Source organism: Haliotis rufescens, unplaced genomic scaffold (genome assembly GCF_023055435.1).
Source record: "Haliotis rufescens isolate VD_foot unplaced genomic scaffold, xgHalRufe1.0.p SCAF_10, whole genome shotgun sequence".
NCBI lineage: Eukaryota > Metazoa > Mollusca > Gastropoda > Lepetellida > Haliotidae > Haliotis > Haliotis rufescens.
Genome location: NW_025963780.1, coordinates 46,545,467 through 46,565,112, shown reverse-complemented (window position 1 = coordinate 46,565,112; position 19,646 = coordinate 46,545,467). Strand labels below are relative to the sequence as shown.

General features: G+C 49.6%; 1 protein-coding gene across 1 annotated transcript in view; it reads left to right on the top strand.

Moving 5' to 3' along the window:
* LOC124126333 (solute carrier family 49 member 4-like) overlaps window positions 1-19,646 on the top strand; it is an 81,679-nt gene that overhangs the window by 40,955 nt on the left and 21,078 nt on the right. The window contains exons 11-13 of the mRNA XM_048391456.1: window positions 10,294-10,361; window positions 11,027-11,145; window positions 13,145-13,327. Of these exons, the coding sequence (XP_048247413.1) occupies window positions 10,294-10,361; window positions 11,027-11,145; window positions 13,145-13,327 (370 nt within the window). The remainder of the gene's footprint in view (window positions 1-10,293; window positions 10,362-11,026; window positions 11,146-13,144; window positions 13,328-19,646) is intronic.

The following is a 19,646-nucleotide window of genomic DNA, read 5'->3' as shown; positions in this document are numbered from 1 at the left end:
AGTGTATGTCCTCACACCACACCATCAGTCAGTGTACGTCCTCACACCACACCATCAGTCAGTGTACGTCCTCACACCACACCATCAGTCAGTGTACGTCCTCACACCACACCATCAGTCAGTGTACGTCCTCATACCACACCATCAGTCAGTGTACGTCCTCACACCACACCATCAGTCAGTCTACATCAGTCAGTGTACGTCCTCACACCACACCATCAGTCAGTGTATGTCCTCACACCACACCATCAGTCAGTGTACGTCCTCACACCGCACCATCAGTCAGTGTACGTCCTCACACCACACCATCAGTCAGTGTACGTCCTCACACCACACCATCAGTCAGTGTACGTCCTGACACCACACCATCAGTCAGTGCACGTCCTCACACCACACCATCAGTCAGTGCACGTCCTCACACCACACCATCAGTCAGTGTACGTCCTGACACCACACCATCAGTCAGTGTATGTCCTCACACCGCACCATCAGTTAGTGTACGTCCTCACACCACACCATCAGTCAGTGTACGTCCTCACACCACACCATCAGTCAGTGTACGTCCTGACACCACACCATCAGTCAGTGCACGTCCTCATACCACACCATCAGTCAGTCTACATCAGTCAGTGTACATCAGTCAGTGTACGTCCTCACACCACACCATGAGTCAGTGTATGTCCTCACACCACACCATCAGTGAGTCTACATCAGTCAGTGTACGTCCTGACACCACACCATCAGTCAGTGCACGTCCTCATACCACACCATCAGTCAGTCTACATCAGTCAGTGTACATCAGTCAGTGTACGTCCTCACACCACACCATCAGTGAGTCTACATCAGTCAGTGTACATCAGTCAGTGCACGTCCTCACACCACACCATCGGTCAGTGTACGTCCTCACACCACACCATCAGTCAGTGCACGTCCTCACACCACACGATCAGTCAGTGCACGTCCTCACACCACACCATCAGTCAGTGCACGTCCTCACACCACACCATCAGTCAGTGTACGTCCTCACACCACACGATCAGTCAGTGTACGTCCTCACACCACACCATCAGTCAGTCTACATCAGTCAGTGTACGTCCTCACACCACACCATCAGTGAGTCTACATCAGTCAGTGCACGTTCTCACACCGCACAATCAGTCAGTGTACATCAGTCAGTGCACGTCCTCACACCACACCATCAGTCAGTGCACGTCCTCACACCACACCATCAGTCAGTGCACGTCCTCACACCACACCATCAGTCAGTGTACGTCCTCACACCACACGATCAGTCAGTGTACGTCCTCACACCACACCATCAGTCAGTCTACATCAGTCAGTGTACGTTCTCACACCGCACCAAAAGTTAGTGTACGTCCTCACACCACAACATCAGTCAGTGTATGTCCTCACACCACACCATCAGTCAGTGTATGTCCTCACACCACACCATCAGTCAGTGTACGTCAGTCAGTGTACGTCCTCACACCACACCATCAGTCAGTCTACATCAGTCAGTGTACGTCCTCACACCACACCAAAAGTTAGTGTACGTCCTCACACCACCCCATCAGTCAGTGTACGTCCTCACACCACACCATCAGTCAGTGTATGTCCTCACACCACACCATCAGTCAGTGTACGTCCTCACACCACACCATGAGTCAGTGTACGTCCTCACACCACACCATCAGTCAGTGTATGTCCTCACACCACACCATCAGTCAGTGTATGTCCTCACACCACACCATCAGTCAGTGTACGTCCTCACACCACACCATCAGTCAGTGTACGTCCTCACACCACACCATCAGTCAGTGTACGTCATCACACCACACGATCAGTCAGTGTACGTCCTCACACCACACGATCAGTCAGTGTATGTCCTCACACCACACCATCAGTCAGTGTATGTCCTCACACCACACCATCAGTCAGTGTACATCAGTCAGTGTACGTCCTCACACCACACCATCAGTCAGTGTACGTCCTCACACCACCCCATCAGTCAGTGTACGTCCTAACACCACACCAAAAGTTAGTGTACGTCCTCACACCACCCCATCAGTCAGTGTACGTCCTCACACCACACCATCAGTCAGTGTACGTCCTCACACCACACCATCAGTCAGTGTATGTCCTCACACCACACCATCAGTCAGTGTATGTCCTCACACCACACCATCAGTCAGTGTACATCAGTCAGTGTACGTCCTCACACCACACCATCAGTCAGTGTACGTCCTCACACCACCCCATCAGTCAGTGTACGTCCTAACACCACACCAAAAGTTAGTGTACGTCCTCACACCACCCCATCAGTCAGTGTACGTCCTCACACCACACCATCAGTCAGTGTACGTCCTCACACCACACCATCAGTCAGTGTACGTCCTCACACCACACCATCAGTCAGTGTACGTCCTCATACCACACCATCAGTCAGTGTATGTCCTCATACCACACCATCAGTCAGTGTACGTCCTCACACCACACGATCAGTCAGTGTACGTCCTCATACCACACCATCAGTCAGTGTACGTCCTCACACCACACGATCAGTCAGTGTACGTCCTCATACCACACCATCAGTCAGTGTACGTCCTCACACCACACCATCAGTCAGTGTACGTCCTCACACCACACCATCAGTCAGTGTACGTCCTCACACCACACCATCAGTCAGTGTATGTCCTCACACCACACCATCAGTCAGTGTACGTCCTCACACCACACGATCAGTCAGTGTACGTCCTCATACCACACCATCAGTCAGTGTACGTCCTCACACCACACGATCAGTCAGTGTACGTCCTCACACCACACCAAAAGTTAGTGTACGTCCTCACACCACACCATCAGTCAGTGTACGTCCTCACACCACACCATCAGTCAGTGTACGTCCTCACACCACACCATCAGTCAGTGTATGTCCTCACACCACACCATCAGTCAGTGTACGTCCTCATACCACACCATCAGTCAGTGTATGTCCTCATACCACACCATCAGTCAGTGTACGTCCTCACACCACACGATCAGTCAGTGTACGTCCTCATACCACACCATCAGTCAGTGTACGTCCTCACACCACACCATCAGTCAGTGTATGTCCTCACACCACACGATCAGTCAGTGTACGTCCTCACACCACACGATCAGTCAGTGTACGTCCTCACACCACACCATCAGTCAGTGTATGTCCTCACACCACACCATCAGTCAGTGTACGTCCTCACACCACACGATCAGTCAGTGTACGTCCTCACACCACACCATCAGTCAGTCTACATCAGTCAGTGTACGTCCTCACACCACACCATCATTCAGTGTACATCAGTCAGTGCACGTCCTCACACCACACCATCAGTCAGTGTACGTCCTCACACCACACCATCAGTCAGTGTACGTCCTCACACCACACGATCAGTCAGTGTACGTCCTCACACCACACCATCAGTCAGTCTACATCAGTCAGTGTACGTCCTCACACCACACCATCATTCAGTGTACATCAGTCAGTGTACGTTCTCACACCGCACCAAAAGTTAGTGTACGTCCTCACACCACCCCATCAGTCAGTGTACGTCCTCACACCACACCATCAGTCAGTGTATGTCCTCACACCACACCATCATTCAGTGTACATCAGTCAGTGTACGTCCTCACACCACACCAAAAGTTAGTGTACGTCCTCACACCACCCCATCAGTCAGTGTACGTCCTCACACCACACCATCAGTCAGTGTACGTCCTCACACCACACCATCAGTCAGTGTACGTCCTCACACCACACCATCAGTCAGTGTACGTCCTCATACCACACCATCAGTCAGTGTATGTCCTCATACCACACCATCAGTCAGTGTACGTCCTCACACCACACGATCAGTCAGTGTACGTCCTCACACCACACCATCAGTCAGTCTACATCAGTCAGTGTACGTCCTCACACCACACCATCAGTCAGTGTACGTCCTCACACCACACCATCAGTCAGTGTACGTCCTCACACCACACCATCAGTCAGTGTACGTCCTCACACCACACCATCAGTCAGTGTACGTCCTCATACCACACCATCAGTCAGTGTATGTCCTCACACCACACCATCAGTCAGTGTACGTCCTCATACCACACCATCAGTCAGTGTACGTCCTCACACCACACCATCAGTCAGTCTACATCAGTCAGTGTACGTCCTCACACCACACCATCAGTCAGTGTACGTCCTCACACCACACCATCAGTCAGTCTACATCAGTCAGTGTACGTCCTCACACCACACCATCAGTCAGTGTACGTCCTCATACCACACCATCAGTCAGTCTACATCAGTCAGTGTACGTCCTCACACCACACCATCAGTCAGTGTACGTCCTCATACCACACCATCAGTCAGTGTATGTCCTCATACCACACCATCAGTCAGTGTACGTCCTCACACCACACGATCAGTCAGTGTACGTCCTCACACCACACCATCAGTCAGTCTACATCAGTCAGTGTACGTCCTCACACCACACCATCAGTCAGTGTACGTCCTCACACCACACCATCAGTCAGTGTACGTCCTCACACCACACCATCAGTCAGTGTACGTCCTCATACCACACCATCAGTCAGTGTACGTCCTCATACCACACCATCAGTCAGTCTACATCAGTCAGTGTACGTCCTCACACCACACCATCAGTCAGTGTACGTCCTTATACCACACCATCAGTCAGTGTATGTCCTCACACCACACCATCAGTCAGTGTACGTCCTCACACCAATCCATCAGTCAGTGTACGTCCTCACACCACACCATCAGTCAGTGTACGTCCTGACACCACACCATCAGTCAGTGTATGTCCTCACACCACACCATCAGTTAGTGCACGTCCTCATACCACACCATCAGTCAGTCTACATCAGTCAGTGTACGTCCTCACACCACACCATCAGTCAGTGTACGTCCTCACACAACACTATCAGTCAGTGTACGTCCTCACATCCCACCATCAGTCATTGTACGTCCTCACACCACACCATCAGTCAGTGTACGTCCTCACAGCACACCATGAGTCAGTGTACGTCCTCACACCACACCATCAGTCATTGTACGTCCTCACACCACACCATCAGTCAGTGTACGTCCTCACACCACACCATCAGTCAGTGTACGTCCTCACACCACACCATCAGTCAGTGTACGTCCTCACACCACATTTTACCTCTATTCTGTATAAATGATAATTTAACTGGCTTTTGAAGTATCTTAATCGAGTGTGATAAATATTCAACTTTCTAACACCATAGGAAAAATATGGAGGTGCAATGACTTGCTCTTTTTGTATGTATGTCTTGAATTAGGATGTAGATGTTCAATTTCTACCTGCTGCAGGAATAGTGTTCCATAACCTTACAGTTGATGGAATAAAAGAACACGTTGAGTGTTTTAATCTAGTATATGGAACCCAATATTGTCTGAATTTCTTAAATTATATGATATATTTGAACCTACAGTGGTTGGTACAATGTCTTTAAGGTAAGTTGGGGCAATATTACTTTGTATTTTGTAGAACAAACATAGCTTGCGTTTCCTTCTTCGTTCTATTAACGTTTCCCATCCTGTTTCATAATACAGATGTGTGTGCGAAGTATACTTTGGGAGCCCAGTAACTACTCTGGCAGCTTCTAGTTGGAGATTTTTTAACTGAGTTGATAATTCTATATTACACCCATCCCATCAGTCAGTGTTCGTCCTCACACCACACCATCAGTCACTGTACGTCCTCACACCATACCTTCAGTCAGTGTACATCAGTCAGTGTACGTCCTCACACCACACCATCAGTCAGTGTACGTCCTCACGCCACACCATCAGTCAGTGCACGTCCTCACACCACACCATCAGTCAGTGCACGTCCTCACACCACACCATCAGTCAGTGTACGTCCTCACACCACACCCTGAGTCAGTGTACGTCCTCACACCACACCATCAGTCAGTGTACGTTCTCACACCACACCATGAGTCAGTGTACGTCCTGACACCACACCATGAGTCAGTGCACGTTCTCACACCACACCATCAGTCATTGTACGTCCTCACACCACACCATCAGTTAGTGTACGTCCTCACACCACACCATCAGTCAGTGCACGTCCTCACAGCACACCATCAGTCTGTGCACGTCCTCACACCACACCATCTGTTAGTGTACGTCCTCACACCACACCGTCAGTCAGTGTACTTCCCCACACCACACCATCAGTCAGTGTACGTCCTCACACCACACCATCAGTTAGTGTACGTCCTCACACCACACCATCAGTCAGTGCACGTCCTCACACCACACCATCAGTCAGTGTACGTCCTCACACCACACCATCAGTCAGTGTACCTCCTGACACCACACCATCAGTCAGTCTTCAGCAGTCAGTGTACGTCCTCACACCACACCATGAATCAGTCTACATCAGTCAGTGCACGTCCTCACACCACACCATCAGTCAGTCTACATCAGTCAGTGTACGTCTTCACACCACACCATCAGTTAGTCTACAGCAGTCAGTGTACGTCCTCACACCACACCATCAGTCTGTCTACATCAGTCAGTGTACGTTCTCACACCACACCATGAGTCAGTGTACGTCCTGACACCACACCATCAGTCAGTGTACTTCCCCACACCACACCATCAGTCATTGTACGTCCTCACACCACACCATCAGTTAGTGTACGTCCTCACACCACACCATCAGTCAGTGCACGTCCTCACACCACACCATCAGTCAGTGTACGTCCTCACACCACACCATCAGTCAGTGTACCTCCTGACACCACACCATCAGTCAGTCTTCAGCAGTCAGTGTACGTCCTCACACCACACCATCAATCAGTCTACATCAGTCAGTGCACGTCCTCACACCACACCATCAGTCAGTCTACATCAGTCAGTGTACGTCTTCACACCACACCATCAGTTAGTCTACAGCAGTCAGTGTACGTCCTCACACCACACCATCAGTCTGTCTACATCAGTCAGTGTACGTTCTCACACCACACCATGAGTCAGTGTACGTCCTGACACCACACCATGAGTCAGTGCACGTCCTCACACCACACCATCAGTCAGTGTACGTCCTCACACCACACCATCAGTCTGTCTACATCAGTCAGTGTACGTTCTCACACCACACCATGAGTCAGTGTACGTCCTGACACCACACCATCAGTCAGTGTACGTCCTCACACCACACCATCAGTCAGTATACGTCCTCACACCACACCACGAGTCAGTGTACGTCCTCACACCACACCATCAGTCAGTGTACGTCCTCACACCACACCATGAGTCAGTGTACGTCCTCACACCACACCATCAGTCAGTGTACGTCCTCATACCACACCATCAGTCAGTCTACTTCAGTCAGTGTACGTCCTCACACCACACCATCAGTCAGTGTACGTCCTCACACCACACCATCGGTCAGTGTACGTCCTCACACCACACCATCAGTCAGTGTACGTCCTCACACCACACCATCAGTTAGTGTACGTCCTCACACCACACCATCAGTCAGTCTACATCAGTCAGTGCACGTCCTCACACCACACCATCAGTTAGTGTACGTCCTCACACCACACCATCAGTCAGTGTACGTCCCCACACCACACCATTAGTCAGTGTACGTCCTCACACCACACCATCAGTTAGTGTACGTCCTCACACCACACCATCAGTCAGTGCACGTCCTCACAGCACACCATCAGTCATTGTACGTCCTCACACCACACCATCAGTTAGTGTACGTCCTCACACCACACCGTCAGTCAGTGTACGTCCCCACACCACACCATCAGTCAGTGTTCGTCCTCACACCACACCATCAGTTAGTGTACGTCCTCACACCACACCATCAGTCAGTGCACGCCTTCACAGGACACCATCAGTCAGTGTACGTCCTCATACGACACCATCAGTCAGTGTACCTCCTGACACCACACCATCAGTCAGTCTACAGCAGTCAGTGTACGTCCTCACACCACACCATCAATCAGTCTACATCAGTCAGTGCACGTCCTCACACCACACCATCGGTCAGTCTACATCAGTCAGTGTACGTCTTAACACCACACCATCAGTCAGTCTACAGCAGTCAGTGTACGTCCTCACACCACACCATCAGTCTGTCTACATCAGTCAGTGTACGTCCTCACACCACACCATCAGTCAGTGTACGTCCTCACACCACACCATCAGTCAGTGTACGTCCTCACAGCACACCATCAGTCAGTGTACGTTCTCACACCACACCATCAGTCAGTGTACGTCGTCACACCACACCATCAGTCAGTCTACATCAGTCAGTGTACGTCATCACCCCGCACCATCATTCAGTGTACATCAGTCAGTGCACGTCCTCACACGACACCATCATTCAGTGTACGTCCTCACACCACACCATCAGTCAGTCTACATCAGTCAGTGTACGTCCTCACACCACACCATGAGTCAGTGTACGTCCTCACACCACACCATCAGTCAGTCTGCATCAGTCAGTATAATGTTTTCGAAAACTCTGAACGGAGAAACTGAGTATTCATGATGTTTATTTTACAGAATTTCTAATATAGAGAACTCACAGTTGTCCAATTCCCTGAAATCCGTAAAACATCTTGACGGAAAGCGGATAAACATAGGCCTTTCTCACCGGAAAGCATGGTACTCGCTCCATACCCCAAGGGAGCTAAAAACAATACTCACCACTAATGAGAAGAAACAATAAAGCGCTATTAAAATATCTTATTACCATATCTGACTGACTACCGTTACAGTCAGTGTACGTCCTCACACCGCACCATCAGTCAGTGTACATCAGTCAGTGCACGTCCTCACACCACACCATCATTCAGTGTACGTCCTCACACCACACCATCAGTCAGTCTACATCAGTCAGTGTACGTCCTCACACCACACCATCAGTCAGTGTACGTCCTCACACCACACCATCAGTCAGTGTACGTCCTCACACCACACCATCAGTCAGTCTACATCAGTCAGTGTACGTCCTCACACCACACCATCAGTCAGTGTACGTCCTCACACCACACCATCAATCAGTGTACGTCCTCACACCACACCATCAGTCAGTGTATGTCCTCACACCACACCATCAGTCAGTGTACGTCCTCACACCACACCATCAGTCAGTGTACGTCCTCACACCACACCATCAGTCAGTCTACATCAGTCAGTGTACGTCCTCACACCACACCATCAGTCAGTGTACGTCCTCACACCACACCATCAATCAGTGTACGTCCTCACACCACACCATCAGTCAGTGTATGTCCTCACACCACACCATCAGTCAGTGTACGTCCTCACACCACACCATCAGTCAGTGTACGTCCTCACACCACACCATCAGTCAGTGTACGTCGTCACACCACACCATCAGTCAGTCTACATCAGTCAGTGTACGTCCTCACACCACACCATCAGTCAGTGTACGTCCTCACACCACACCATCAGTCAGTGTACGTCCTCACACCACACCATCAGTCAGTGTACGTCCTCATACCACACCATCAGTCAGTCTACATCAGTCAGTGTACGTCCTCACACCACATCATCAGTCAGTGTACGTCCTCACACCACACCATCAGTCAGTGTACGTCCTCATACCACACCATCAGTCAGTCTACATCAGTCAGTGTACGTCCTCACACCACACCATCAGTCAGTGTACGTCCTCATACCACACCATCAGTCAGTGTACGTCCTCACACCACACCATCAGTCAGTGTACGTCCTGACACCACACCATCAGTCAGTGTACGTCCTCACACCACACCATCAGTCAGTGTACGTCCTCATACCACACCATCAGTCAGTGTACTTCCTCACACCACACCATCAGTCAGTGTACGTCCTCACACCACACCATCAGTCAGTCTACATCAGTCAGTGTACGTCCTCACACCACACCATCAGTCAGTCTACATCAGTCAGTGTACGTCCTCACACCACACCATCAGTCAGTGTACGTCCTCACACCACACCATCAGTCAGTGTACGTCCTCACACCACACCATCAGTCAGTGTACGTCCTCACACCACACCATCAGTCAGTCTACATCAGTCAGTGTACGTCCTCACACCACACCATCAGTCAGTGTACGTCCTCACACCACACCATCAGTCAGTGCACGTCCTCGTACCAGTCACTGCACGTCCTCGTACCAGTCAGTGTAGGCACATGCTATATGTGTGTACCGTGCGCAATTGTGCTCCAGGCTGACGCTGGGTGGCTGGGGTTCTACGGCTTCCTGGCAGCTGCTGCTACTGGCATCATCGTTGGAAGGTGAGCAATTGACATGATGACACGACTATAGCTATTGAATAGTGTTTTGTTATATCAGAAAAGAGAACAAGTAAGTAAGTGAATTTAGAGAGTGAGAGTGAGAGCGAGGGTTTGTCAAGAGAGAGAGAAAGTGCAATGTGATATTGTAAGCATAGTAACTTCTTTAACAGGTTTGTCCAGAGAGGGTTTAATGTGATATTGTAACCATGGTAACTACTTTAACATGTTTGTCAAGAGAGGGTTTAAGGTGTTATTGCAACCATGGTAACTACTTCAACAGGTTTGTCAAGAGACTATTTAATGTGATGTTGTAACCACGGTAACTACTTTAACATGTTTGTCCAGAGAGGGTTTAATGTGATATTGTAACCATGGTAACTACTTTTACAGGTTTGTCCAGAGAGGGTTTAATGTGATATTGTAACCACGGTAACTACTTTAACAGGTTTGTCCAGAGAGGGTTTAATGTGATATTGTAACCACGGTAACTATTTTAACAGGTTTGTCGAACGAGGGTTTAATGTTATATTGTAACCATGGTAACTACTTTAACAGGTTTGTCCAGAGAAGGTTTAATGTGATATTGTTACCATGCTAACTACTTGAAAAGGTTTGTCAAGAGAGGGTTTAATGTGATATTTTAACCATGCTAACTACTTTAACAGGTTTGCAGACCGATTTCAGCGCAGACTACGTCTGATCCTCGTCCTGCTTGATGTTCTGGCATTGCTGAGTTTCCTCTGGATGATTCTACTCATCCTTAACATCATCCCCAGGACAAGAGGCAGGCGACATTCCTTATCACCCGACTCCCTAAGAAATGATGTACAGAATATTGTGTTTGTAATTTATGAAATGGATTATACATGTGAAACCTAAAGATATCACATTTCTAGATTGTTCTAATCTGGTAACCAATCGTATAAAATTTAAGAAATTATTTCATTATTTAAAATTTGCCCCACATGAAAATAGAGTGGACTTATTGGTGGCACGTGGTCCTGTGCACAGCGCACGGGTATCAAATCAGGCGAAGTTGGGTTTAACGCCGCTTTTAACAGTATTCTAGTTATATCACAGCGTGTCAGCTTAATGTGGGAGGAAAGCCTGAAGTGATCCAGTTCGGTGAAACCCCTGAGCACAGGTATGCTGCTGACAAACCTAGAACCCTAATCGGGGCGAACCGGGATTCGAACCCACGATCATAAGTTTCTGGCGTGCCGAAGGGACGCAACTCTGAACAGCGAATCGCGGCGCCTAAGACGACTGGGCCACCCGTGCCCCCCGGCGAAGTTTAGCAGCGTAGGTCGCGGAGAGTCCTTGGATGAGTGACCATCGTTGGTCCAGAGAGTCCTTGGATGAGTGACCATCGTTGGTCCAGAGAGTCCTTGGATGAGTGACCATCGTTGATCCAGAGAGTCCTTGGATGAGTGACCATCGTTGATCCAGAGAGTCCTTGGATGAGTGACCATCGTTGGTCCAGAGAGCCCTTGGATGAGTGACCATCGTTGGTCCAGAGAGTCCTTGGATGAGTGACCATCGTTGATCCAGAGAGTCCTTGGATGAGTGACCATCGTTGATCCAGAGAGTCCTTGGATGAGTGACCATCGTTGGTTCAGAGAGCCCTTGCAATTGGATGAGTGACCATCGTTGGTGCAGAGAGTCCTTGGATGAGTGACCATCGTTGGTCCAGAGAGTTTCTAGTGCTTCGGTCCTGCCCACACATTGAAGCACATGTGGTGTCTCCTTGGGCAAGAGACTTTGTTCGAAATATGCCTCTGTTCACCCAGCAGTGAATGGGTACCCGTAAGGGATGAGATGGCATTGCCACTGTATTATAATTATTTTATAATGAACAGTTAAAATACAAAATGCAGCAAAGAGGGTTTGGGTGCTCCTGGCACAATCAGGCTGGTTAGGCTCATCATCAGCTCAGGGCCCTTGCCCCCTCTACACGCTGCCCAGACAGCAAATGGGACTTTTCGGAGAATGTGAAGACTCCCCAACACTGCAGCCTTCTGCATTACCCAGATTGTCAGAAGGGCTGTATTCCTGGTAGCAAACCCGGGTACTCTCCCAATGTCAGTCAACATATTGGGAGGTACCAAACCTAAGGCACCGAGAACGATGGGGAGTCGGACAACTTGGTACTTAGGATGCAAGCGTGACATTTCGAAAGCGAGGTCTGCATATTTGCCATGTTTTTCCTCAATCTTGTCAATCACATTAGTGTCAAAAGGGACTGAAAATTCAATGATATAAATGATTTCATTGGATTTATCAAAAAGGACAAGATCAGGTTTGTTTGCCTGGATACGTGTAAGGCTGTATACGGGCCTATTCCAAAGGATTTTGTATTGATCATTTTCCATGACGCCCTCTACATATTCCGGGTCGTACCATGGATGGACCTCTGTGTCAAAATCACAAGCATGGCGAAGACGGTAATAAAATGATCGAGCCACCCCATCATGTCGCTTAAGATACTGTGTCTGTGCCAAAGCTGGGCATCCACTCACAATTGGAAGTGAATGGTCCTGAGCAGCAAACAGAAAGCCTTCTGTTTCACTTTTCAGGCCAGACGACTTCATTCAAGGGAAGGACTCTGCAGGATTGCTGATCTTCTCAACACACTGCAGATAAACTCGATGCAGTGGTCGTTCAGAAAGCCCGTGGTGGGATCTATTGTCTGACATTTTATTATTATTATTATTATCATTATTATAGATTGTGGTTGGTTACTGAAAGAAAGTGGTTGTGAATATTGTTTGTATGTGTTCCAGAGGAGCTGTATGCCGCGAACATTGTAAAGAGTGTTGTGAATGGAGCGGACAGTCCCTTGTTTTTCGAGCTGGTGTGTGAAGTCTCGTATCCTGTGGCTGAGGGCATCACCAACCTCAGTCTGACTGCCTTCAACAATGTCGCATCCCTCATATTCCTCGGGGTTCTCTCCATCAGAAATATTGGTGCGTATTAACAAGACGTTTGTAATGTCTCCAACTTAAGATTTTAAATGATTCGCCCTGACCCTGGTCCTGGCTTGTCAGCACCTGCCCGTGCTCGTGGGGCTCGGTGGTACGTACCTGAACATTAAACTGCCTCGCCGAGATATACTGTAACACTGTTTAAAGTGTTATCAGTTAGTGCAGATAACTCACGAACCACACACATATGACCATAACCAGTTACCTCAATACATGCTGTACATATCCTTGTGTGACACACCTCAACATGTATGCGACTCCCTTACTCTTCTCATCTTCGTATCGAAACTGGTAGACACAAAATGGAACCTAGAGTGGAACGAGTTTGCAAAGCATATAAATACAATTATGTTGAGGATGAGCACCATTTTATTCTAATATGCAAATGTTACCAGATTCTGAGGGCAGAATTTATACCAAGAAAATGTTATGAATTTCCAACAATGCGAAAGTTCAGCATTCTCATGTTATCTGTCCATCGAGCAACTGTATAAAGTATTTCTTTGTTTATTGTTAAAGTCATGTATCTTTGACAATCATTGTTAAATACATAAATGTGATCCGCAAACTTCAACTGTACATTTTCCGTTTGTATCATGGGCCTATGGCCTACAATACACTTGAAAGCTCACTCCCTCATACTCACTCCCTCACTCACTCTGTACTGGCGTCAGTCTAAGCTTACTCCCTCACTCACTCTGTAGCATCAAACCACGTTCACTACCTCATTCTGTAACGTCAAACCATGCTCACTCCCTCACTCACTCTGTACTGGCGTCAAACCATGCTCACGCCCTCACTGACTCTGTACTGGCGCCACACCTTCCTCACTCCCTCAATCACTCTGTACTGGCGTCAAACCATGCTCACTCCCTCACTCACTCGGTACTGGCGTCACACCTTGCTCACTCCCTCAATCACTCTTTACTGGCGTCACACCATGTTCACTCCCTCACTCACTCTGTACTGGCGTCAAACCATGCTCACTCCCTCACTCACTCGGTACTAGTATCAAACCATTGCTCACTCCCTCACTCACTCTGTACTGGTGTCAAACCATGCTCACTCCCTCACTGACTCTGTACTGGCGTCAAACCATGCTCACTCCCTCACTCACTCTGTACTGGCGTCACACCTTCCTCACTCCCTCAATCACTCTGTACTGGCGTCAAACCATGCTCACTCCCTCACTCACCCGGTACTGGCGTCACACCTTGCCCACTCCCTCACTTACTCGGTACTGGCGTCAACAATGCTCACTCCCTCACTCACTCTGTACTGGCGTCAAACCATGCTCACTCCCTCACTCACTCTGTACTGGCGTCAAACCATGCTCACTCCCTCACTCACTCTGTACTGGCGTCACACCTTGCTCACGCCTTCACTGACTCTCTATTGGCGTCACACCCTGCTCATTCCTTCACTCACTCTGTACTGGCGTCAAACCATGCTCACTCCCTAAATCACTCTGTACTGGCGTCACACCATGTTCACTCCCTCACTCACTCTGTACTGGCGTCAAACCATGCTCACTCACTCACTCACTCGGTACTGGCGTCAAACCATGCTCACTCCCTCACTCACTCTGTACTAGGGTCAAACCATGCTCACCCCCTCACTCACTCTGTACTGGCGTCAAACCATGCTCACTCCCTTACTCACTCTGTACTGGCGTCAGGTCAAGCTCACTCCCTCACTCACTATGTACTGGCGTCAGGTCAAGCTCACTCCCTCACTCACTCTGTACTAGTGTCAAAACATGCTCCCTCTCTCACTCACTTTGTACTGGCATCAAACCATGCTCACTCCCTCACTCACTGTGTACTGGCGTCAAACCATGCTCACTCTCTCACTCACTCGGTACTGGCGTCACACCTTGCTCACTCCCTCAATCACTCTGTACTGGGGTCAAATAATGCTCACTCCCTCACCCAATCGGTACTGGCGTCAAACTATGCTCACTCCCTCACTCACTCGGTACTGGCGTCAGACCTTGCTCATTCCTTCTCTCACTCTGTACTGGCGTCAAACCATGCTCACTCCCTCACTCACTCTATACTGGCGTCACACCATGTTCACTCCCTCACTCACTCTGTACTGGTGTCACACCTTGCTCACTCCCTCACTCACTCTGTACTGGCGTCAAACCATGCTCACTCCCTCACTCACTCTGTACTGGCGTCACACCTTGCTCACGCCTTCACTGACTCTCTATTGGCGTCACACCCTGCTCATTCCTTCACTCACTCTGTACTGGCGTCAAACCATCTTCACTCCCTAAATCACTCTGTACTGGCGTCACACCATGTTCACTCCCTCACTCACTCTGTACTGGCGTCAAACCATGGTCACTCCCTCACTCACTCTGTACTGGCGTCAAACAATGCTCAATCCCTCACTCACTCGGTACTAGTATCAAACCATTGCTTACTCCCTCACTCACTCTGAACTGGTGTCAAAACATGCTCACTCCCTCACTCACTCTGTACTAGCGTCAAACCATGCTCACCCCCTCACTCACTCTGTACTGACGTCAAACCATGCTCACTCCCTTACTCACTCTGTACTGGCGTCAGGTCAAGCTCACTCCCTCACTCACTCTGTACTGGCGTCAGGTCAAGCTCACTCCCTCACTCACTCTGTACTAGTGTCAAAACATGCTCCCTCTCTCACTCACTTTGTACTGGCATCAAACCATGCTCACTCCCTCACTCACTCTGTACTGGCGTCACACCATCTTCACTCCCTCACTCACTCTGTACTGGCGTCAAACCATGCTCACTCCCTCATTCACTCTGTACTGGCGTCGAAACCATGCTCACTCCCTCACTCACTGTGTACTGGCGTCAAACAATGCTCACTCCCTCACTCACTCGGTACTGGCGTCACACCTTGCTCACTCCCTCAATCACTCTGTACTGGGGTCAAATAATGCTCACTCCCTCACCCAATCGGTACTGGCGTCAAACTATGCTCACTCCCTCACTCACTCGGTACTGGCGTCAAACCTTGCCCACTCCCTCACTTACTCGGTACTGGCGTCAGACCTTGCTCATTCCTTCACTCACTCTGTACTAGCGTCAAACCATGCTCACTCCCTCACTCACTCTATACTGGCGTCACACCATGTTCACTCCCTCACTCACTCTGTACTGGTGTCACACCTTGCTCACTCCCTCACTCACTCTGTACTGGCGTCAAACCATGCTCACTCCCTCACTCACTCTGTACTGGCGTCACACCTTGCTCACGCCTTCACTGACTCTCTATTGGCGTCACACCCTGCTCATTCCTTCACTCACTCTGTACTGGCGTCAAACCATGCTCACTCCCTAAATCACTCTGTACTGGCGTCACACCATGTTCACTCCCTCACTCACTCTGTACTGGCGTCAAACCATGGTCACTCCCTCACTCACTCGGTACTGGCGTCATACCATGCTCACTCCCTCACTCACTCTGTACTAGGGTCAAACCATGCTCACTCCCTCACTGACTCTATACTGGCGTCAAACCATGCTCACTCCCTTACTCACTCTGTACAGGCGTCAGGTCAAGCTCACTCCCTCACTCACTATGTACTGGCGTCAGGTCAAGCTCACTCCCTCACTCACTCTGTACTAGTGTCAAAACATGCTCACTCCCTCACTCACTCTGTACTAGTGTCAAAAAATGCTCCCTCTCTCACTCAATTTCTACTGGCATCAAACCATGCTCACTCTCTCACTCACTCTGTACTGGCGTCAAACCATGCTCACTCCCTCACTCACTCTGTACTGGCGTCAAACCATGCTCACTCCCTCAATCACTCGGTACTGCCGTCACACCATGCTCACTCCGTCACTCACTCTGTACTGGCGTCAAACCATGCTCACTCCCTCACTCACTGTGTACTGGCGTCAAACCATGCTCACTCCCTCACTCACTCGGTACTGGCGTCACACCTTGCTCACTCTCTCAATCACTCTGTACTTGGGTCAAATAATGCTCACTCCCTCACCCAATCGGTACTGGCGTCAAACTATGCTGACTCCCTCACTCACTCTGTACTGGCGTCAAACCATGCTCAATCCCTCACTCACTCTGTACTGGCGTCACACCTTGCTCACGCCTTCACTGACTCTGTACTGGCGTCACACCTTGCTCATTCCTTCACTCACTCTGTACTGGCGTCAAACCATGCTCACTCCCTAAATCACTCTGTTCTGGCGTCACACTATGTTCACTCCCTCACTCACTCTGTACTGGCGTCAAACCATGCTCAATCCCTCACTCACTCGGTACTAGTATCAAACCATTGCTTACTCCCTCACTCACTCTGTACTGGTGTCAAACCATGCTCACTCTCTCACAGACTCTGTACTAGCGTCAAACCATGCTCACTCCCTAAATCACTCTGTACTGGTGTCACACCTTGCTCAATCCCTCAATCACTCTGTACTGGCGTCAAACCATGCTCACTCCCTCACTCACTCTGTACTGGCGTCACACCTTGCTCACTCCCTTACTCACTGACTCTCTATTGGCGTCATACCTTGCTCATTCCTTCACTCACTCTGTACTGGCGTCAAACCATCTTCACTCCCTAAATCACTCTGTACTGGCGTCACACCTTGCTCACTCCCTCAATCACTCTGTACTGGGGTCAAATAATGCTCACTCCCTCACCCAATCGGTACTGGCGTCAAACTATGCTCACTCCCTCACTCACTCGGTACTGGCGTCACACCTTGCCCACTCCCTCACTTACTCGATACTGGCTTTAGACCTTGCTCATTCCTTCACTCACTCTGTACTGGCGTCAAACCATGCTCACTCCCTCACTCACTCTATACTGGCGTCACACCATGTTCACTCCCTCACTCACTCTGTACTGGTGTCACACCTTGCTCACTCCCTCACTCACTCTGTACTGGCGTCAAACCATGCTCACTCCCTCACTCACTCTGTACTGGCGTCACACCTTGCTCACGCCTTCACTGACTCTCTATTGGCGTCACACCCTGCTCATTCCTTCACTCACTCTGTACTGGCGTCAAACCATGCTCACTCCCTAAATCACTCTGTACTGGCGTCACACCATGTTCACTCCCTCACTCACTCTGTACTGGCGTCAAACCATGGTCACTCCCTCACTCACTCGGTACTGGCGTCATACCATGCTCACTCCCTCACTCACTCTGTACTAGGGTCAAACCATGCTCACTCCCTCACTGACTCTGTACTGGCGTCAAACCATGCTCACTCCCTTACTCACTCGGTACTGGCGTCAGGTCAAGCTCACTCCCTCACTCACTCTGTACTGGCGTCAGGTCAAGCTCACTCCCTCACTCACTCTGTACTAGTGTCAAAACATGCTCACTCCCTCACTCACTCTGTACTAGTGTCAAAAAATGCTCCCTCTCTCACTCAATTTCTACTGGCATCAAACCATGCTCACTCTCTCACTCACTCTGTACTGGCGTCAAACCATGCTCACTCCCTCACTCACTCTGTACTGGCGTCAAACCATGCTCACTCCCTCAATCACTCGGTACTGCCGTCACACCATGCTCACTCCGTCACTCACTCTGTACTGGCGTCAAACCATGCTCACTCCCTCACTCACTGTGTACTGGCGTCAAACCATGCTCACTCCCTCACTCACTCGGTACTGGCGTCACACCTTGCTCACTCTCTCAATCACTCTGTACTTGGGTCAAATAATGCTCACTCCCTCACCCAATCGGTACTGGCGTCAAACTATGCTGACTCCCTCACTCACTCTGTACTGGCGTCAAACCATGCTCACTCCCTCACTCACTCTGTACTGGCGTCACACCTTGCTCACGCCTTCACTGACTCTGTACTGGCGTCACACCTTGCTCATTCCTTCACTCACTCTGTACTGGCGTCAAACCATGCTCACTCCCTAAATCACTCTGTTCTGGCGTCACACTATGTTCACTCCCTCACTCACTCTGTACTGGCGTCAAACCATGCTCAATCCCTCACTCACTCGGTACTAGTATCAAACCATTGCTTACTCCCTCACTCACTCTGTACTGGTGTCAAACCATGCTCACTCCCTCACAGACTCTGTACTAGCGTAAAACCATGCTCACTCCCTAAATCACTCTGTACTGGTGTCACACCTTGCTCAATCCCTCAATCACTCTGTACTGGCGTCAAACCATGCTCACTCCCTCACTCAATCGGTACTTGCGTCACACCTTGCCCACTCCCTCACTTACTCGGTACTGGCGTCAACAATGCTCACTCCCTCACTGACTCTGTACTGGTGTCAAACCATGCTCACTTC